The 21982-nt window shown below is 36.5% G+C and overlaps 1 protein-coding gene across 1 annotated transcript in view; it reads left to right on the top strand.

The window, feature by feature from the left end:
• Nucleotides 1-21982, top strand: part of LOC136033746 (regulator of G-protein signaling 17-like) — a 163805-nt gene that overhangs the window by 63114 nt on the left and 78709 nt on the right. Inside the window, exon 3 of the mRNA XM_065714644.1 lies at nt 6890-7076. Within this exon, the coding sequence (XP_065570716.1) occupies nt 6890-7076 (187 nt within the window). The remainder of the gene's footprint in view (nt 1-6889; nt 7077-21982) is intronic.

Here is a 21982-nt window from a genome sequence, read left to right as displayed (position 1 = left end):
CAATTTGACATGATGTCAACGTGAATTTGACAAAACAATAGCAAATGTTTATGTCAAGGGAATATTTTGGAATGGGACAATAGAACAATATGTTGTTAGATTAATAAAAAATTGAGAAAAATTGCAGACTTAAATCAAGGATTGTTTTAAAGAAATGTTTGATGTCACGTTCTAGAAAGAAGCATAATCAATGAATTTACCCTTAGAAACCTTAATTGATAGCAAATGTTTATGTCAAATGAAGATTTTGAAAGGGAGTAATAGGACAAAATGTTGTTAAAATAGTAAAAAATGAAAAAAATCGCAGACTTAAAATCAAGGTTTGTTTTAAGAAAATGTTTGATGTCACCTGCTAGAAACACGCTTAATCAATGGATGTACTCTTAGAAAAGTTCATTGATTTTCAAATCTGAAGGATTTTAACTTGTTCATATTAGAATTACAGATTATATGTTGGTAATGAGGTTGACATAGAAAATTTTAAACTATTTCTATGCAAGTTTGACAGGTAATTAGTGATTGGTTCTGTCAAGTGATTGCTTTTTTGGAAGGGTGCCATAAGAAAATAGGTGTGATATGTATAAAAATTTCAGCTAAGTGTTTCGGAACCTTGTGCGATGTTACCAAAATCTTGTCTGATATTATTAAATATCTTGTGCTATATTATCAAAATTTTGCAAGATATAACGGGAATCCTCTATTGCGTTACCGAAACCATAAATATTATTATCAAAATCAAGACACAAACACAAAAACACAGACACTTCATAAGCAAACAGTCGCTCAGACACACAAGCACACATAGAGAGAGAGAAACAAAAACACATACTAGCACACAGAATTAGATACACAAAAAATTAGACATGCACAGAAACAAACAGACACCCGCTCAAACAAACAGAAACAGATAGGAAAAAAGAAAAAATAGTGAGAGAGAAAAAATACACAGATTTAGACACATAATCACGCAAAGTAGACACGGAAATATGCAAACATCCGCTCAGACACAGAGGCACAGAGAGAGATAAGGATACAGCCACTCAGACACACAGACACAAAGAGAGAGAAACTCAGATTCAGACACACAATCATACAAGGACAGACACGGGGACAAGTAAACACCCGCTCAAACACACTGGCACAAAGAGAGAGAGAGAGAGAAAGAAAGAGACAAGCAAAAAGCCACTCAGACACATAGGCAAAGAGAGAGAGAGAATTACCTATAAACACAAAGAATCAGACACACAAAAACAGACCCAGATACAAGCAAACACTGGCCTGGGCACACAAGTGCATAGGGAGGGATACTATCAAATAGCCGCTCAGACATACACGCACAGATAGAGAGAGAGAAAACACACATACAAAAACACAGATTCAGGCAGAGAATCAAAGAAAGAGAGACACATAAACAAGCAAACATTCACTCAGACACACAGAAAAAGAGAAAGAGATAAAAACAACTGAAAACACACAAACACAGAGTCAGACATATAAACACACAAAGAAAGATGCAGATACAAGCAAAAGCCCGGTCAGACACATAGGCACAGAGAAAGAACGACAAGCAAACATCCATTCAGACAAACAGACACACATAGAGAGTGAAAGAGAGACAAAACACATTATAAACACACAGAGTTAGATTCACAAACACACAGAGACAAGCAAAAACCTATTGAGACGCACATGCAGAGAGAGAGAGAGACAAGCAAACAATCGCTCAGACATATAGACACAGAGGGAGGGAGACAAAAGCACCTACACACACACTAGTCAGACACACAAACACACAAAGACAGAGACAAGCAAACACTCGCTCAGAAGCACGGATACAGAAAGAGAAAGAGAGAGAGAAAAACACATACAAACAAACGGAGTCACACATACAAACAAACACACAAAGACAGACACTTAAACTTGTAAACACACCCTCCCCAGTCGCACAGACACAGAGAGAGACAAACAAACAGCCGCTAAGAGACACAGGCTTAGAGAGAGAGAGAGAGAGAGAGAGAGAGAGAGAGAGAGAGAGAGAGAGAGAGAGAGAGAGAGAGAGAGAGAGAGACAGAGAGAGAGAGAAGCAAAAACTATATACAAACGCACAGAATCAGAAATACAAAGACCGACACAGAGACAAGAAAACACCTGCTCAGACACACAGCTATGGAGAGAGAGAGAGAGAGAAACACCTAGGAACACACAGAGTCAGACAAATAAACGAAAAAGAAAGAGACAAGCAATACTCGCTCATACACACACTTACTGAGAGAGACAAGCAAACATCCATTCAGATATATAGGTAGAGAGAGAGAGAGAGAGGGACGAAAACATATAAAAATTCATAGTCAGACATTCAAACACGAAAAGAGAGACACAGAGACAAGCAAACAGTCTCTCCAAACACACAAGCACAGGGAGAGAGAAGCAAACATCCGTTCAGACACACATGCACAGAGAGAGAGAGAGAGAGAGAGAGAGAGAGAGAGAGAGAGAGAGAGAGAGAGAGAGAGACAGAGAGAGAGAGAGAGAGAGAGAGAGAGAGGGAGAGAGAGAAGGAGAGAAAGAAGGAGAGAAAGAGTGAGAAAGAAAGAAGGAAACGTCTGCTCAGACACACCGGCTTAGAGAGAGAGAGAGAGAGAGAGACAAGCAAACATCCACTCAGACACACAGGCATAGGGAGAAAGAGAAACAAAAGACATATGGACACACGGAGTCACACATATAAACACACACACAAAGACAGAAACATAGATTTGCAAACAGCTGCTCAGACACACAGGCACAGAGAGATAAGCAAACAACCGCTAAGACACACAGGCACAGAGAGAGAGAGAGAGAGAGAGAGAGAGAGAGAGAGAGAAGGGGAAAAGAGAGAGAAAGAAAGAAGGAAACATCTGCTCAAACAAACAGGCTCAGAGAGAGAGACAAGCAAACATCCACTCAGACTCACAGGCATAGGGAGGAAAGAGAAACAAAAACACATATAGACACACGGAGTCACACATACAAACACACACACAGAGTCAGAAACATAGATTTGTAAACAGCTGCTCAGACACACAGGCACAGAGAGAGAGAGAGAGAGAGAGAGAGAGAGAGAGAGAGAGAGAGAGAGAGAGAGAGAGAGAGAGAGAGAGAGAGAGAGAGAGAGAGAGAGAGAGAGAGAGAGAAGAGAGAGAGAGAGAGAGAGAGAGAGAGAGAGAGAGAGAGAGAGAGAGAGAGAGAGAGTAAAAAATACATACAAACACACAGATTCAGACACACAAGCACACGGGTACAGAGAGAGAGAGAGGAACAAGCAAATAGCCGCTCAGACTCACGGACACAGAGAGAAAGAGAGAGAGAGGAGAGAGAGAGAGAGAGAGAGAGAGAGAGAGAGAGAGAGAAAGAGAGAGAGAGAGGGGGGGGAGAGAGAGAGATATCACAATGCCGTTTCTGGAGTTCCTGGCTCTCTAAAATAATCCTGACCTGTTTGGATACCCCAACCCCATTTCTGATCCCAGCCCTGTTCCGCTATTTCATTGTCTAGCTTCTCCACAACTTTCCAAAAAATTTATCTTATTTGGCTCTACCAAGAAACGTTTCTCCTATCACTCAAGCGCTCTTGGCATGTTGGCTCTCTCTGTCTCTCTCTCTTTCTCTCTCTCTCTTTCTCTCTCCCTCTCTATCTCTCTCTCTGTCTCTCTCTCTATCTCTTTCTCTCTCTTTGCCTGTGCCTCTGTGTCTGAGTAGATGTTTGGCTGTCCCCTTGTCTGTCTTTGTGTGTTTGTGTGTCTGACTCTGTGTTTGTAGGTTGTTTTGTCTATCTCTCAAAGTTGCACTACGATTAAAGCCTTTTCATTTTAGTTTTTTTTTCGTTTTTTTTGTTTTATTTTTCGCTATTGTTTCATTTTAATTTTTTGTTATTTTTTCATTTTTGAATGTTTTTATTTATGGTTATTTTTTGTTTTAAATTTGTTTTTATTTTTCGTAATTTTGCTCATTTTTAAATTTCTTTCTTATTCTTGTTATTTTTTCTATTTTATTTTTTTTGCGGGGGAGTAATAAAATGTTGAAGGGGCATTAGGGCCCTTGGACGTGGGACATGGACGACCGTTAATACGCTCTAAAAAGTGTTAATATAAGCAATCATTCTCATAAATATAATGATACAAGTGCTTCCACTATGCCTATCTTAATATATTCCTAAGTAAAGTTCAAGACTATATCATAAATTATTTTAGTTCAATTTGAAATCAAATAAACTGGTTTGCTTAAGCGGTCATTCCTCTGATTACACCGATTCTACCATTCCATTTGAATTCACTTAAACCGGTTTACTAAAGTGGTCGTTCCTCTTATTCAGTGAAGGTTAAATATATGTTAATCATTTCCAGAGAGGTATATGCAAACGAGGTGCCGGCTGGAATATGCGAATGATGCATCCTCTGTAGTGTGCTAAAAAGATTTGCTGTAGCTGCAATGAGGTTTATGGTATATGCAAATGATGCACGCATGGTCCCTGTTACGGCCATACTACTTATATCTGCAGATTCGGGGGGCGGAGTATAGTGGGTGTGCGCGCAAAATGTGTTGGGTACAAACATTCTACATATCATGAAGTAAGAAATATTTTCTAACTTCACAACGTCTTAATACTTTACCCCCCCCCCCCTCACAAATGTGCAAATATATTGCCCAAATTATATATTGTCCTTCTATTTTGTTACCTGCCCTTGTATTGTGTCACGCTAAGCTTAAAGAAACTAGCGAAGAAGCCAGTTCTACAATGCATCAATGTATGAAGAACTTGAGTGAGGTCGCTATAACAGATAATTACCAGCTCTTTAATATTATCATTATTGATCTTCAAGCCCACACATTTCTCATAGAAACAATTTCATCAACAGCAGTGATTTCCTCAACAGTTGGCGTTAACTGTTAACATCAGCAACGTTGCTTTTGTGTACCCTGGAGTCTTGGTTCAGATCCTGCCTATCTTTAATTTACATTAGCATAATCAATAAGGCTTGCCGTTTTACCATCACATGAATATCATGTTAACTTATGGGCCAATTTATTCCAGAACCCTAGATTCGCTACAGTTATATTATTCTACTTACAGATTTGTAGGAGCCTATTACCATTTCTATTTTCATTCCCTACACCAAATTTACATAAACCTGGACATCATCTACTCCTATTTGAAGTAACTTTGCTATTAAAGTCCTTAAGAACAAATATCATGTTTCTACCTTGAATCTACCCTATTTGTTCACATAATTGTATACAAGTTAATTTGAGTTCTATAGGGGTATATACCACTGTGACTGATACTTTGTACTTTTGATCATAAAGCCAGCACCTAGAATTGTACTGCTAAAACCTTCCCAGCCTATGTAAAACTTTTTCTTATTCTGCATGTGCCTTACTCATTGCTAACCCACCCATCCGTTTTGCCTGAATAAATAAGTTCCATATCAAATAATGTCTCGTTTCTTAACTCTTAGAGCTGAGTTTTTGAAAATCATAACAAACCCAGCACAAAATTTCTGAATTTTTCGGTCAAAATGTCAATATGATAGCTCTTTTTCCACGTCCTCAACATTCCTTGTCCTGTCTTTGCATTATGCAAGCCACTGAAACATGTTATGATTATGACCTAAAAGAAAGCAACTGGTCCCTCCAAAGCAGGTCAAGGACTATTAACTTCTTAAAATCTACATCAATCACTTAAGGTGGCATAGAACCAGACATCAAGAAGTATTTGCAACTCCACTTGAATGGAGGCTTTGTGCAAGGTTGGGTCCATCTTGGTGACTACTTGGCTTTCCGTGCTTTGTATTGCACTGCCATAAACAGTAGCCAACATCTCGCTCAAGCCATCTCGAGCTTACCTCCGATTTGTTATATATTCATGCCTGCAAATATTGCACTACAATAGGGAGGCTACTCATCATAAGCAACAAAGCTATAAAGAGGCTATACAGAGAAACAAGGCCCACCAAAATAAACAAAACCTAGAATGATTATCCGTTAATCAAAAAGCAGTGCAATGGGTGTGCCGTTTACTAGGCTTGAAGTCCCTCAAGGTTACCCTCTATTGCTGTTTGCAGTCGTAGTTCTAACTAGGCAAACTAGTAAAAGATTCAACCCGATGTGACCATGAGGTCATGCAATTAAAGTTTTTCTTTAGGATATAGGAACAAAGGAAGAAGCTTTTAGCGAGTGTATTTTTTTTCCTTTTTTCAGTTGAAACAGAGGTAAACAATAAAGTTTTATACCAAATTCTCATTTTAAAGACTTATTAACAATCTTAAAAGTTTGTTTAAACTTGACGTATAATTTAAGTATGAATTTAAAAACATAATGCGAACTGACTGGATCTTATGCAGTGTTAATAATTTGACTGAAATCTGATGACATACATCAGTCTGTCCCTTAGTGACCAAAATGCTAGTATGGAAAAAACCCAACATTTTTATTTGTTGAATAAATTCTTTTCGTTGCTTTTTAACTAAAATTAGTATTAATTAAAACCTCGTACTAACAAAGTTAATTGCGCCTCGTTTGAAATATAGGTTGCAAGGGGTTGAATGAGCATACCATTCTTTTTAACTTAAGAGTTTGGACGCACGAGTTGAAAGCCTTAAGACTTTCTTAACTAGTAGAGTGGAATAATTGTAAGAAATACACAGCAGCAATAATAGGAGCAATTTATTGGGTCTTCAATAGTGGACTAAAGTGATATTAACGATGTGTTGACTAGGATAACAAGCAAGAAAACTCTAATATTTTACCTCTTCTTCCTTTCTTTTCCTTTCCGTCTTCGTGAATAAACTTTTTATTTCCTTTCATCAGGAAGGTAACGCCGATAACCCGGAAATATTAGAATTTTAACTTTCAGGAAATGGTAATGGTGGATACATGAGCAACAAACAGACATCGGCTGTTCACAGAAAGTCTGTTTCGAGGCGGAATAGTGGAAAAAATTCCAAGGAAAACTTGAATGATACAATACAATCAACTAATAATTCTCAGGTGCTAAGGCCTAAATGTTGTTTATTCTGGTGTTGCTGCTGTCGATGTAATTGGTAAGTATATATCCTTCAATGCACTTGTTAAAATCACAGTACCGAAAAACCTACAGATAATATGTGTCGGATAATCTATATGATTTATTCTAAGGGCTTTTCAATTATTTTGGCACTTGGTATTAACCAAGTGACATATAGCAATCGCAAATTCTGTCGGTCTGTCGATCTCTCTGTCTGTTGGTCCCGGTTTTGCTACTTTAGGCACTTCCAGGTAAGCTAGGCCGATGAAATTTGGCAGGCGTATCACGGACAAAAGAACAGATCAAATTAAAAATAGTCGGTTTCCCGATTTGACCATCTGGGGGGGGGGGGGGCGGTTAATTCGGAAAAAAATGAAGTATTTTTAACTTACAAACGGTTGGTCAGACCTTAATGAAATTTGATGTTTGGATTGATATCGTGTCTCAGAGCTCTTATTTTAAATCCCGACCAGATCTAGTGGTATTGGGGGGGGGGGTGTTAGGGGGAAACCTAAAGACTTGGAAAACACTTAGAGTTAAGGGATGGGATGAAACTTGGTGGGAAAAATAAGCACAATTCCTAGATGCATGATTGACATAACCGGAACGGATCCGTTCTCTTTGGGGTAGTTGGGGAGGGGAGGGTTTATTAAAAAAAACTAGAAAAAAAGGTATTTTTAACTTACGAACGGGTGATCGGATCTCAATGAAATTTGATATTTAGAAGGATATCATGTCTCAAAGCTCTATTAAGTCTCGACCGGATCCGGTGACATTGGGGGAATTGTTTTTTTTTTTGGGGGGGGGACCTAAAATCATGGAAAACGCTTAGAGTGGAGGGATCGCGATGAAACTTGGTGGGAAAAATAAGCAGAAGTATTTGATACGTGATTGACATAATTGGAACGGATCCGCTCTATTTTGGGGAATTTGCTGGGGGGCTAATTCTGAAAAAATAGAAAAAAGACGTATTTTTAACTTACGAAGGAGTGATCGGATCCTCATGAAATATACTTGATCCAAGAAGGATCTTGTGCTTTAAAGCTCTTATTTAAATTCCGGTCTGGTCCTGTGACATTGGGGGGAATTGGAGGGGGAAACCGGAATTCTTGGAAAATGTGAAAATTAGGGTATTTTTATCTTACGAATAAGTGATCGGATCTTAATTAAACTTGATGTGTAGAACGATCTTATGTCTCAGATGCTCCATTTTCGACTCGAATTGGACCCGGAGACATAGGGGGCTGGAGGAGGGAAACAGAAATTTTTGAAAACGCCTAGAGTGGAGGGATTGGGGTAAATTTGATGGGAAGAATAAGCACAAGTTGTAGACACGTAATTGACATAATTGGAACGGATCCGTTCTCTTTGGAGGGGCTGGGGGTTCTTAATTTGGAAAAATAAGAAAAATTGAAGTATTTTTAACTTAAGAATGGGTGACCGGATCTTACTGAAATTTGATATTTACAAGGAATTTATGTCTCAGAGCTCTTATTTCATTGGGGGGAGTTGGAGGGGGAAATCGGAAATCTTGGAAAACGCTTAGAGTGGAGGAATCGGGATGAAGTTTGGTAGATAGAATAAGCAAATGTTTTAGATACGTGATTGACGCAACCGTACTGGATTCGCTCTCTTTTGGGGAGTTGGGTGGGTTCAGTGCTTAGGCGAGTTTTGTGCTTCTGGACGTGCTAGGACGATGAAAATTGGTAGGCGTGTCAGGGAGCTGCACAAATTAACTTGATAAAGCCGTTTTCCCAGATTTGACCATCTGGGGGGCTAAAGATCTTTAGAATTCTGTTAGAGCTCATACCATATGAGCTCTCGGCTTTTAGCTCTTCTGGCCTCGTCATAAGGGCCATATGAGCTCTTAGCTCTTGTTATGAGTAGTATCCAAAAAGATGGGTGTTAAACTGTCCATAGCCACTATCCTTTTCTCTCTAATGATTTAAGATCTAGGTTGATATCGCCATTTCTAAAGTATTCTCTGATATTTTCATGATAAAAACATGCTTTAAATCCATTGATTTGTATTTTCGTAAGCACACCCTCATTGCATTTTAGATATGGCTCTTGAGTTTTTAACATTACTCCTTAGCTTTAGCAAAACATTTGATCTATTGCAATATCTTTCATTTTTGATTTTATATTTCTTTATTGTTTAAAATGGATCATGGAAATGCATGGAAATTCAGGAGAATTCGTAAAAATCATAGCCAAGGCATAGAAATCCAAACGAGTAGAAATCAAGACTAGTGCATAGAAATCAAGCCCAAACCATACAAATCAAGACCAAAGTGTAGATTTCAAAGCCAACTTCTGAAAATTGTGACTAATGCATAGGAATCTAAAAGAATTCATAAAAATCAAGACCAAACTTTAGAAATTAAGGCCATCCTCTAAAAATCCAGGTAAATCTTTAGAAATAAAGACCAGTAAATAGAAACTACGCGCACCTGGGTCATTCGCAATACTATAGTACAATACAAAAACCTAAGAAACAATCCAAAATAATTTCTACAAAACATGATAATTATTCTGACGAAATACAAAAATTCTGGCAATACGCGCAAATCTAACATAGTTCTAACAGAATGAAAAACAGTTTGTGCAGAGCATAAAATAAATTCTATAAAACACAAAAATTTTAGCAACACCCCAAAGTAATTCCTACACAACATAAACAATTCTTACAAAATACAAAAGTATTTTGCAAAATTTAAGATAGTTCTGACAGATTGAGAAATAGTTGGTACAGAACACAAAGTACTTGCTACAAAACACAAAAATTCTAACAACATCCCAAATACTTTTTATTGAATACAAAAGTTCATACATAATGCAAAAAAAAATCCTACGAAAAAGAAATAACTCTAACCAAATACAAAAATACTATTTACAATTCTAAAATAGTTCCAAAAGAATGAAAAATAGTTGAAAGAGAACAGAAAATACTTGCTATAATAGACAAAAAATCTAAAAACATCCAAAATATTTCTTACAGTATGCAAAAAGTTCAAACATAACCCAAAATAGTTCCTACAAAACAGAAATAATTCTTACAAAATACAAAAATACTTTACGTGATTCTAAAATAGTTCTAACAGAAAAATAGTTGGTGCAAGACAAAAAATGCTTGATACGAAACCCGTAATTGCTATAAACGTAACAAATATTTTTTTACGAACAAAAAGATCAAACATAATCCAAATAATTCCTGCAAAACAATAAATTATTCTTACGAAATACAAAAATACTTTTCACAATTCTAAAATAAATCAAAGAGATTGAGAAATAGTTGGTACAGAATACAAAGTACTTACTACAAAACAGAAAAATTCTAACAACATTCCAAATACTTCTGATAGAATACAAAAAGTTCAAACATAATCCAAAATAATTTATCAGTTTATTTTGGCTAATTTTATAGACACATCTTACTTAATGTGCAGTGATCTTTGTTTTTTTAAGGCTCGACTTCACTCTTTAGCTCCGTAAGAAAATTTTATTCCTTTTGATTAATGACCGCTGAAAACACTACTGAAAATACTAATAATTTTACATAGCTTAATGTAACCCAACCAATATACCGTCGTCGGCATCAAAGGTGTACCTAAACCAATTGTAACTTTATGAAGCGAAAACTATTTGCAATTCTTGCTTTTTTCAAATATTCAATATTGTAAATTTAATGGTTATTAATAAGGGAATACTCCTAATATTAAAAAAAACAGCATATTTAACTAGTTCAAGCAAAGTGCTTACTCGTCACAATTAAAATTTCCAGCGATGACTTTCACATAAATCGGCTCTAATTTGTGCGAGCGTTAACTGCTAGGTTGGCGCCTTGCCAAATTGGAAAAGGAGGTTGGGAGACTTACGAGGGGTAACAATGTTGTAGGTAAATTCAGCCATGAATTCAACATAACTTTTTGTGACAGGTTAGCCTCAGACCCAGATGACTTTGTAACGTGCTGAGTCTTTATCATTAGCTTTTAGGTAATTATACAAGGTCATAACTTAAAAGTACTTTTAGTATCAAAATTATATAAAAGTACTATCTCCAAGATGAGTTTAAAATGGCCTATAGCCAATACTCTTTTCTTCCTTAATGATTAAGATCACAAACAAGTTTAACGGTTATCAAACAGTTCGTGGTAACGAACTGTAGTAAGGAGCGACCCGGCTCAATAGTAAACGAAACTCTAAAAAACGGAATTTTGATGCTAAAATATACATCAAAAGAATCAAATTTTCATACTGATTTTAAATATATAAGTTTTATCAAATTTAGTCTTTGCTATCAAAAGTTACGAGCCTGAAAATATTTGCCTTATTTTAGAAAATAGGGGAACACACCCCCTAAAAGTCACATAATCTTAACGAAAATCACACCATCGCATCCGGCGTATCAGAGAACCCTATAGCAAAGTTTTCAAGCTCCTATCTACAAAAATGTGGAATTTTGTATTTTTTGCCAGAAGTCAAATCACGGGTGCGTGTGTATTTTTTTTTATTTTTTTTTCCAGGGGTCATCGTATCGACCAAGTGGTCCTAGAATGTCGCAAGAGGGCTCATTTTAACAGAAATAAAAAGTTCTAGTGCCCTTTTTAAGTGACCAAAAAAATTGGAGGGCATCTAGGCCCCCCCACGCTCATTTTTCTCCAAAGTCAACAGATCAAAATTTTGAGATAGCCGTTTTGTTCCACATAGTCAAAAACCAAAATAACTATGTCTTTGGGAATGATTTACTCCCCCACAGTCCCTGGGGGAGGGGCTGCAAGTTACAAACTTCGACCAGTGTTTACATATAATAATGGTTATTGGGAAGTGTACAGTCGTTTTCAGGGGATTTTTTTGGTTGTGGGGGTGGGTTTGAGGGGAGGGGGCTATGTGGGAGGATCTTTCCTTGGAGAAATATGTCATGGGGGAACAGAAATTCAATGAAAAGGGCGCAAGATTTTCTAAAATTACTATAAAAAAAACAATGAAAAAATAAAGATGGAAAAGTTTTTTAAATTGAAAGTAAAGAGTAGCATTGAAACTTAAAACGAACAGAGATTATTACGCATATGAGGGGTTCTAAAAATACTTTAGCATAAAGAGCGAGGTATTTAGGAGGAGATAAATACATCGCTCTTTATTCTATAGTATTTTTAGTAATTTCAACTATCTATTCTACGGCCTTTCTTATTCAGGGGTCATTCTTAAAGAATTAGGACAAAACTTACGATTTAGTGTAAAGAACGAGGTATTAACGAGGGTACAAACCCCCTCATATACATAATAAAAATTAAAGAATATAAAAGTTTGTTACGTAAGTTAATTCTTAAGTTACGTATATTTTTTACTAATAAAAAAATTCGTTAAAAATTAAAATTTATAGTTGCCTCTTTATGTAACCGAAAAATTGTATGGCAACTAGGCCTCCTTTCCCATCCCTTATTTCTCAAAATCGTCTGATCAAAACTAAGAGGAAGCCATTTAGCCAAAAAAGGAATTAATATGCAAATTTCATTTTAATAATTTATGTGTGGAGAGCCAAAATCAAACATGCATTAATTCAAAACGTTCAGGAATTACATAAAAAAACTAGTTTTTTTTTAACTGAAAGTAAGGAGCGACATTAAAACTTAAAACGAACAGAAATTACTCAATATATGAAATGAGTTGTACCCTCCGGAATCCCTCGCTCTTTACGCTAAAGTTTGACTCTTTGCCACAATTCTGCTTTTTAAAACAATTCAGCTTTAGCGTAAAGAGCGAGGGATTGCGGAGGGGACAACCCATTTCATATATGGAATAATTTCTGTTCGTTTTAAGTTTTAATGTCGCTCCTTACTTTCAGTTAAAAAAACTAGTTTTTTTTATGTAATTCTCTCAAGACGCAGGTGTTACTGATTTTCTTTCAAGATGCAGGTGTTTGTTACGTAATAGGGAAATTTTCTAAGAGATGCTGGTATTTATTACACAATAGAGAGCGTTTTTACTTTGATTGCTTAAAAAATATGTGAGGGTCAGGGAGGTCCCTAAAAAATATGTGAGGACGCCAGGTCCCTAGCAACCAATTCCAATGGGGCCCCATTATCCAATTTCCCCGGGTCCCTAGCAGCAATTTCCAAAGGAGCCCCTAGCGAGAAATTCCAACGGGGTCCATAGCATTCAATTCCTCCGGGGCCCAAGGAACAATTCCTCCGGGGCCCAAGCGAACAATTCCACCGGGGCCTTACCATCTAATTCCAGAGGGTGGTACCTGGCAGTTAAATCCAACGGGGTGCCCTAGCAACAAATTTAAATTCCCTGCATAGTTCCTCTAACGATTAAATAGATTGTGTGTTTCCAAGCATCCCAATACTATTGACTATTGATCTATTACGCGCACCTACATGTTAAGAGGTAAAGGTTTAGAGGGTTTTATTGTTATACATCTGAAACACAAGTGAATGTTATATCATAGTTCTTTCACCCAGTTTTGCACTGAAATTAGTATTATACGGGAAATTTTAAATATTCCTTGAATTTGCCTTTTCCTTATTTCCAGTGAGGTTGCAATAATTACCCGTAATAATTGTGGAATTGGATCCTAGGCCCCTGTTAGAAATGCCCGCTAGGGTTCCCGTCGGAAATGTTGCTAGTGGCCCGGTGAAATTGGATACTGGGGCCCCCGTAGGAATTTGTTGCTAGGGGCCTGGTATCTTGAAGGTTCTCTACTTGGAAGGGCCCTCATGATTTACCCCTGGTCCTCGCAGATTTTTTAAACAATCAAAGAAAAAACACTCTCTATTGTGTAACAGACACCGGCATCTTTTAGAACATTTCCCTACTACGTTACAAACACCTGGATCTTGAAATAAAATCAATAACACCTGCGTCTTGAGAGAATCACCTTTAAACTTCTCCGTGATCTTAAATCATTAAGGAAGAAAAGAATAGTGGCTATGGGCCATTTAAAACTCATCTTGGAAATACTACTATTATGGAATTTGAATTGGAATAGCACTCTTAAGTTAAGACCTAATATAATTACCTAAGGCTACTAATACAGACCCAGCACATTACAAAGTCATCTAGGTCTGAGGTTAACTTGTCACAAGAAGTTGCGTTGAATTCTTGGCTGAATCTACATACAAAATTGTTAATCTCCTCGTAAGTCTCCCACCCCCTATGTCCAATTTGTTAGATATCAACCTGGAAGTTAACCCTTGCACAAATTCGAGCTGAATTCCGTGAAGTTCATCACTGGAAATTTTAATCGTAACGCGTAAGCACTTTCTGGAGACTAGTTATTTTTGTTTTTTAGTATTAGGAGTATACCTTTATTAATAACGATTAAATTTTCAATATCAAATACCTGCAAACAGCAAGAATTGTAAATGGTTTTCGTTTCAAAAAGTTAAAATTGCTTTACGTATCACCCTTGACGCTGACGACGGTAGATTTTTTAGGTTACATTAAGCTATATGAAATGATTAGTATTTCCAGCAGTGTCTTTCAGCTGTCATTAATCAAAAAGAATAAAAAATTTCTTACGAAACTACAGAGTGAAGTTGAGCCTTAAAACAAACAAAGATGAATATAATGTAAGATATATCTATAAAATTAGCCGAAATAAACTGACTCGTGGTATTTTTGAAAAATCTGTAGATCTATAACGAATAACACTTTATTGAAAACAAAAAACCGACCTAAAAGAAAGTAACAGAAAGTTCTCTTATGATAAGGAAATTCGACGAGCAGTCTGCAGAAAATAAAAGGCTCTCTCTCAGTAGTCTCTCATCGCCGTCCTGGCTAAGTGGTTGGTGCGCTGGGTTTGGAATCCTTGGTCCGAGGGGTATGGATTCGATTCCTGGCATGGCCAGTTATTTAGTTTGGGACAGGGTTCAGTGGCTTTGGAAATTCGGCCAGAGTCGTCCCAGCTCTAAATGGGTAAGTGCCGAAAAACGGAATTCATCACTGCTGGTAGGGACTCATAAGTCCAATGCCGTATTATTTACCTTCTTACGTTTTTACCTTACTACTTCTACCACTACTATTATAACAACTCACTGCTGTACCAAGCCGCCTTAGGTCAACGCAACTGCGCACGCTCCTCCACCACTCCAATTTACTCAAAGCTTCACCCTTTACTCCCTCCACAAATGTTCTAATTTTCTTTAAATCCTTTTTTACGACCTGTTCCCGCCCCATTCGGGGGCGACCTATTTTTCGTTTGTACCTAAATGAATGGCAGGAAAGAACGATGCTATCTTTTGTAAACTATCACTCTAGATCTGTTAAAGTTGTCATAGCCATCTCAGCCTTACTGCCATTGTAGCATTAGAAAGTTGAATAGAGCCACATTTTTTCGTACAGCGTTTTATTTAATATATAGTTAGTCAAAGGTGTACCCAAAACGACCCAGAGACAATTCCTCAGGAAAAAATTTAGCAAATCCTCCTTCGTCTTCCAAAGCACCCACGTTTCAGAACCATATCCGACCACTGTCATCACTTCTTGATTTGTAGACTTATCTTCGCATGCTTACAATTTTTTATTTTCAACAATGAAAAAACACCCTTGATCTTGGCTATTCTACTTTTTATATTGGTAAGAGCATCCCCCATTTTTACTAACAATACTACCCAGGTATGTCCCATTAGCTAAATTCGGCTTCGAAGACATAAAATAAGAGTATGAGGGGTATGGTGTCATCGGTATCTTGCACATTAGAAATTCGTTTGTGTCATTGGATAAAGGACATTTTTTCATTAGGCAGTTTTCTTTTTTTCAAAACGTGTTTTTAGTTTTCACTTACTAGGAGGGCTAGTGGAGGGTATGAAAAAGGGGGATTGTAAACCCTCAGTGAAAGGATTTTCAACTATGGATATTATACCAGTAACCTTATTATGGTTCCAGACTTTCCGCGACAGAAGGTACCATATGACAGTCTACGATAAAGCTATAAGACGAACTTCTATTTGCCTTATTTGCATAAAGTTGCCTTATTTTAGAAAATAGGGGAAAGACCCCCTAAAAGTCATAGAATCTCAGCGAAACATCTCTCAGCAATCTTACGGAAACCTGGAAGTCAAGGTGGAAATAAGAATTAAAAGCAAATGATTGCAAACCATGTAAAATGCCAGCTTTCTCGTTTTCCAAGAGGGAGGGCTGCTCTTTATTTCTAATTGAGGATTTTAGATCATAAAAAAATTGTTTGGGTATGTTAGAATTCATCTTCCCCGGTATATTTACCCTGTCTTAGCGAAGATTGATGTTTTCTAGCATAAAATGGCAGAAAACGCCACTTTGTTGTGGCACGACCTGTTTCGTAGCTTTGAAAGGTTTTTAATATTTTGTTACTGAAAGCAAAATACATTTTAAATGTTTTCACTTTTTTGACCTTAATAAATAACATATTCTTGAAACTTTAAGGAATAAATACCAGTATATGTATATTATCTGACAATCCAATGTCATTTGTTTTTTGTTGTTGTTTTTCTAGTGCAAATTGTGCTCTTGTCTTGAGAAGGCATGGGGGTTGTCAGAACTACGCATGTTAGTATTTGTTAGTTTTGAGTTTGACTCGGTTATTTATTGCAATTTCTGTTCGTTTTGGGTTTCATTAATTTATTGATGGTGATTTGTGATAGTTTTACGCTTGTAAGATTATTTGACTTTATTTCTTCTCATTTTCGGTTTAATGAACTCTTTACTTGTCTTTGAAAAAGCTGTTTTGTGGAAAAAAATTAAATCAATTTCTGTTCGTTTTTTATTGACACAGTCTATTTCGTGGGAAAAATATTTTATATCTTCGAGAGTTTTCTATAAGAATCCATAATTTGGCTTGCAATTTCTATGCTGGAGAAATTTTTCAGCAATGTTTAATCCTAATACAAATATAATTGTGTAATTTAATTTTACGCCTCCTCAAGTTAACCTGAAAAATAAAACATAATATAATTCCCAAGAAATTCTTTCTATGCTCTTTGACAACTTGGACACACTTACACTCTTTTGATTTATTTAAGTTGTAAGAGCAGAAGTAGTAATAATAATAGCCTTGAAAGTTTCAACTTAATACCCCCTGTCGTTCTCGATAAATTACTTAGGTGTCATACTGGCAACCATTCACACAATGCCTTTTTATTCATTTTTAAAGCAATATCTAGTTTTAAAGTATAATGGGCCGATTACATAATTGTGGGGGGGTTGACATGCCCAACATCCCTAGAGCCATAGTCACTAGACCGTTCTACTATACTGAACAAAATGACTGTCTAAAAATTTTGACTGGATGTGTTCAGAAAATGAATGGGCTTGGAGGGAGGGTTGCTTGCCCTCCAATCTCTTATGACTCTTAAAAGTGGCACTAGAGCCTTTTGACTTTGTTCAACATCCACTTAAATATTCCCTGAAAGCTTTATCCTAATACTCTTAGCATTCATAGTAGCAATAGTGGTAGTAGCATTAGTAGCGGTATGCACGTAGCACCTTTGGTTTCTTCAACATCCCCTTCAACACACACAGAAAGTTTGAACTGAATACCATGAAACGTTCCTGGAGTAATTCTAACAGGTCTTCCAAACAACCTGTGTTGACAGAGTGTGTTTTGACTTAGTTCCAAACAGTTTCAATATTTCCCAAATTTTTTTGCCTTGATACTCTTAGTTTTAGTAGCAGCAATAGTATTAGTAGCATTAGAATTAATAGTAGTAGCCCTAGTTTTAGTGGCAGTAGTCGTAGTAAAAGTAGTAACAATAGTAGCAGTACTAGTAGTATCTGTAGACACAGTAGTAATAGCATGCAAATATTTTCTTTTAGTCCTGAGTTCTGAGTTCTTTTTTTAGCATAAGTTTCATGAACAAAAATTACTTCAAGATAATCTCCCCCATAAGACTCCATGGCCGGGAAAGAACAGGAGAGAAAAAAATACCAACACAAAAAATATGAACAAAATCCAAAAAATAAATCGAGTCACCCACCTTAATAATCACCAAAAATGACAAGCTAGGCAGGGAGTAGCACATAATTTAACCAACTCAAACAAATATCCAACTCAATCCAGAGACATCAACTGCAAGGGGAGCCGGAAAAAATATTATTTACTAGCTAGAAAATCTCTAACATAATTTTTGAACATACCAAACGAGTGGCAGCTTCGTGTGAACTCTGGGAGCGTGTTCCATGTCCTATTGCAAGCTGTCAGAGGGTTGAAGTTATATAACACAAAAGAAGAATCTTGTGTGTTAATGAGTCAAATACTTTTCGAACATCGAGAAAAAGAGCAGCAGGTATCAGACCAGAGTCAAGAGCTGAATGTAAATAATTCAAGAGAGTTGCACATGCATGCATAGTTCAGTGCTTCGCCCTAAAACCAAACTGAAAATCATGAAAAAAATGTTTAGAATTAAGAAAATCAAGAAGTCGAGAAAGCATAGCTTTTTCAAAAATTTTACTAAACACTGCTAAAAGAGATATGGGACGATAATTTGCAGGATCCTTTCTTGATCCATCATTAAAGAGAATTATAACACGATCACGCTTTAAAGAAATTGAGAAGACACCATTTTCAAAAGAAATATTGACAAGTCTCTTGAGGGCAGAAACGATGACAGGAAGAATGAACTTGACAACCTTAGTCGGAATACGGTCTGGGCAAGAAGATGAAGAACTCCTCAAACCACTGACAATTCTGGCTATTTCAGCTTCAGAGACAAGTTCCAATTCCATTGATTTAGGACAAGGTGGTCCAAAATAAGACCTAAAATCAGGTAGAGAAGTAGAAGGACTTACAGACGAGGTTGTAGTTTTGCCGATATTAGCAAAATAGGAAGTAAGCGCGTCTTGAACTTTTAGCTCACCCTCTACATTTTTGCCGTCAATCACAACACTTGAGGGGACAGAAGGAGGCAGAAAAGATGGCCTGAGAGCAGCAATGATTACTTGCCATGTCTTCCTTATGTCTTTACTGCACGCATAGAATTTTCTATAATAAAATATCGATTTAGCCTTTCGGCAAAGCGAATTGTAAGCTCTTTTATAAACTTTGAAAAGTTGAAGCCGAGAATCACATTAAAATGACTTAGAGGAACAAGCGAACAAGCAAACTAAGCGAACAATGGCTTAGTTTGTTCAACATCCCCAACAACAAGCCCTGTTCGTTTCAACTTCACACAGCAAACGGTTCCAAAGATGTTACAGCCACGCCCTTTTTACAACCTACATACAGAGGACGCGTTGGGATTGGGTTCACTCTCTCCCTCCCAAAAAAGAATATTCCTTGAAAATTTCACCTTCATACCCTTTAGGCAAAGTTAAAAGCATTCTTACAATTTTTTATTTTCAACAATGAAAAAACACCCTTGATCTTGGCTATTCTACTTTTTATATTGGTAAGAGCATCCCCCATTTTTACTAACAATACTACCCAGGTATGTCCCATTAGCTAAATTCGGCTTCGAAGACATAAAATAAGAGTATGAGGGGTATGGTGTCATCGGTATCTTGCACATTAGAAATTCGTTTGTGTCATTGGATAAAGGACATTTTTTCATTAGGCAGTTTTCTTTTTTTCAAAACGTGTTTTTAGTTTTCACTTACTAGGAGGGCTAGTGGAGGGTATGAAAAAGGGGGATTGTAAACCCTCAGTGAAAGGATTATCAACTATGGATATTATACCAGTAACCTTATTATGGTTCCAGACTTTCCGCGACAGAAGGTACCATATGACAGTCTACGATAAAGCTATAAGACGAACTTCTATTTGCCTTATTTGCATAAAGTTGCCTTATTTTAGAAAATAGGGGAAAGACCCCCTAAAAGTCATAGAATCTTAGCGAAACATCTCTCAGCAATCTTACGGAAACCTGGAAGTCAAGGTGGAAATAAGAATTAAAAGCAAATGATTGCAAACCATGTAAAATGCCAGCTTTCTCGTTTTCCAAGAGGGAGGGCTGCTCTTTATTTCTAATTGAGGATTTTAGATCATAAAAAAATTGTTTGGGTATGTTAGAATTCATCTTCCCCGGTATATTTACCCTGTCTTAGCGAAGATTGATGTTTTCTAGCATAAAATGGCAGAAAACGCCACTTTGTTGTGGCACGACCTGTTTCGTAGCTTTGAAAGGTTTTTAATATTTTGTTACTGAAAGCAAAATACATTTTAAATGTTTTCACTTTTTTGACCTTAATAAATAACATATTCTTGAAACTTTAAGGAATAAATACCAGTATATGTATATTATCTGACAATCCAATGTCATTTGTTTTTTGTTGTTGTTTTTTTAGTGCAAATTGTGCTCTTGTCTTGAGAAGGCATGGGGGTTGTCAGAACTACGCATGTTAGTATTTGTTAGTTTTGAGTTTGACTCGGTTATTTATTGCAATTTCTGTTCGTTTTGGGTTTCATTAATTTATTGATGGTGATTTGTGATAGTTTTACGCTTGTAAGATTATTTGACTTTATTTCTTCTCATTTTCGGTTTAATGAACTCTTTACTTGTCTTTGAAAAAGCTGTTTTGTGGAAAAAAATTAAATCAATTTCTGTTCGTTTTTTATTGACACAGTCTATTTCGTGGGAAAAATATTTTATATCTTCGAGAGTTTTCTATAAGAATCCATAATTTGGCTTGCAATTTCTATGCTGGAGAAATTTTTCAGCAATGTTTAATCCTAATACAAATATAATTGTGTAATTTAATTTTACGTCTCCTCAAGTTAACCTGAAAAATAAAACATAATATAATTCCCAAGAAATTCTTTCTATGCTCTTTGACAACTTGGACACACTTACACTCTTTTGATTTATTTAAATTGTAAGAGCAGAAGTAGTAATAATAATAGCCTTGAAAGTTTCAACTTAATACCCCCTGTCGTTCTCGATAAATTACTTAGGTGTCATACTGGCAACCATTCACACAATGCCTTTTTATTCATTTTTAAAGCAATATCTAGTTTTAAAGTATAATGGGCCGATTACATAATTGTGGGGGGGTTGACATGCCCAACATCCCTAGAGCCATAGTCACTAGACCGTTCTACTATACTGAACAAAATGACTGTCTAAAAATTTTGACTGGATGTGTTCAGAAAATGAATGGGCTTGGAGGGAGGGTTGCTTGCCCTCCAATCTCTTATGACTCTTAAAAGTGGCACTAGAGCCTTTTGACTTTGTTCAACATCCACTTAAATATTCCCTGAAAGCTTTATCCTAATACTCTTAGCATTCATAGTAGCAATAGTGGTAGTAGCATTAGTAGCGGTATGCACGTAGCACCTTTGGTTTCTTCAACATCCCCTTCAACACACACAGAAAGTTTGAACTGAATACCATGAAACGTTCCTGGAGTAATTCTAACAGGTCTTCCAAACAACCTGTGTTGACAGAGTGTGTTTCGACTTAGTTCCAAACAGTTTCAATATTTCCCAAATTTTTTTGCCTTGATACTCTTAGTTTTAGTAGCAGCAATAGTATTAGTAGCATTAGAATTAATAGTAGTAGCCCTAGTTTTAGTGGCAGTAGTCGTAGTAAAAGTAGTAACAATAGTAGCAGTACTAGTAGTATCTGTAGACACAGTAGTAATAGCATGCAAATATTTTCTTTTAGTCCTGAGTTCTGAGTTCTTTTTTTAGCATAAGTTTCATGAACAAAAATTACTTCAAGATAATCTCCCCCATAAGACTCCATGGCCGGGAAAGAACAGGAGAGAAAAAAATACCAACACAAAAAATATGAACAAAATCCAAAAAATAAATCGAGTCACCCACCTTAATAATCACCAAAAATGACAAGCTAGGCAGGGAGTAGCACATAATTTAACCAACTCAAACAAATATCCAACTCAATCCAGAGACATCAACTGCAAGGGGAGCCGGAAAAAATATTATTTACTAGCTATAAAATCTCTAACATAATTTTTGAACATACCAAACGAGTGGCAGCTTCGTGTGAACTCTGGGAGCGTGTT

This window comes from Artemia franciscana, chromosome 12 (genome assembly GCF_032884065.1).
Source record: "Artemia franciscana chromosome 12, ASM3288406v1, whole genome shotgun sequence".
NCBI classification, from domain to species: domain Eukaryota; kingdom Metazoa; phylum Arthropoda; class Branchiopoda; order Anostraca; family Artemiidae; genus Artemia; species Artemia franciscana.
The sequence above is the reverse complement of the archived record's forward strand: the minus strand, read 5'-3'. Positions and strand labels throughout refer to the sequence as shown.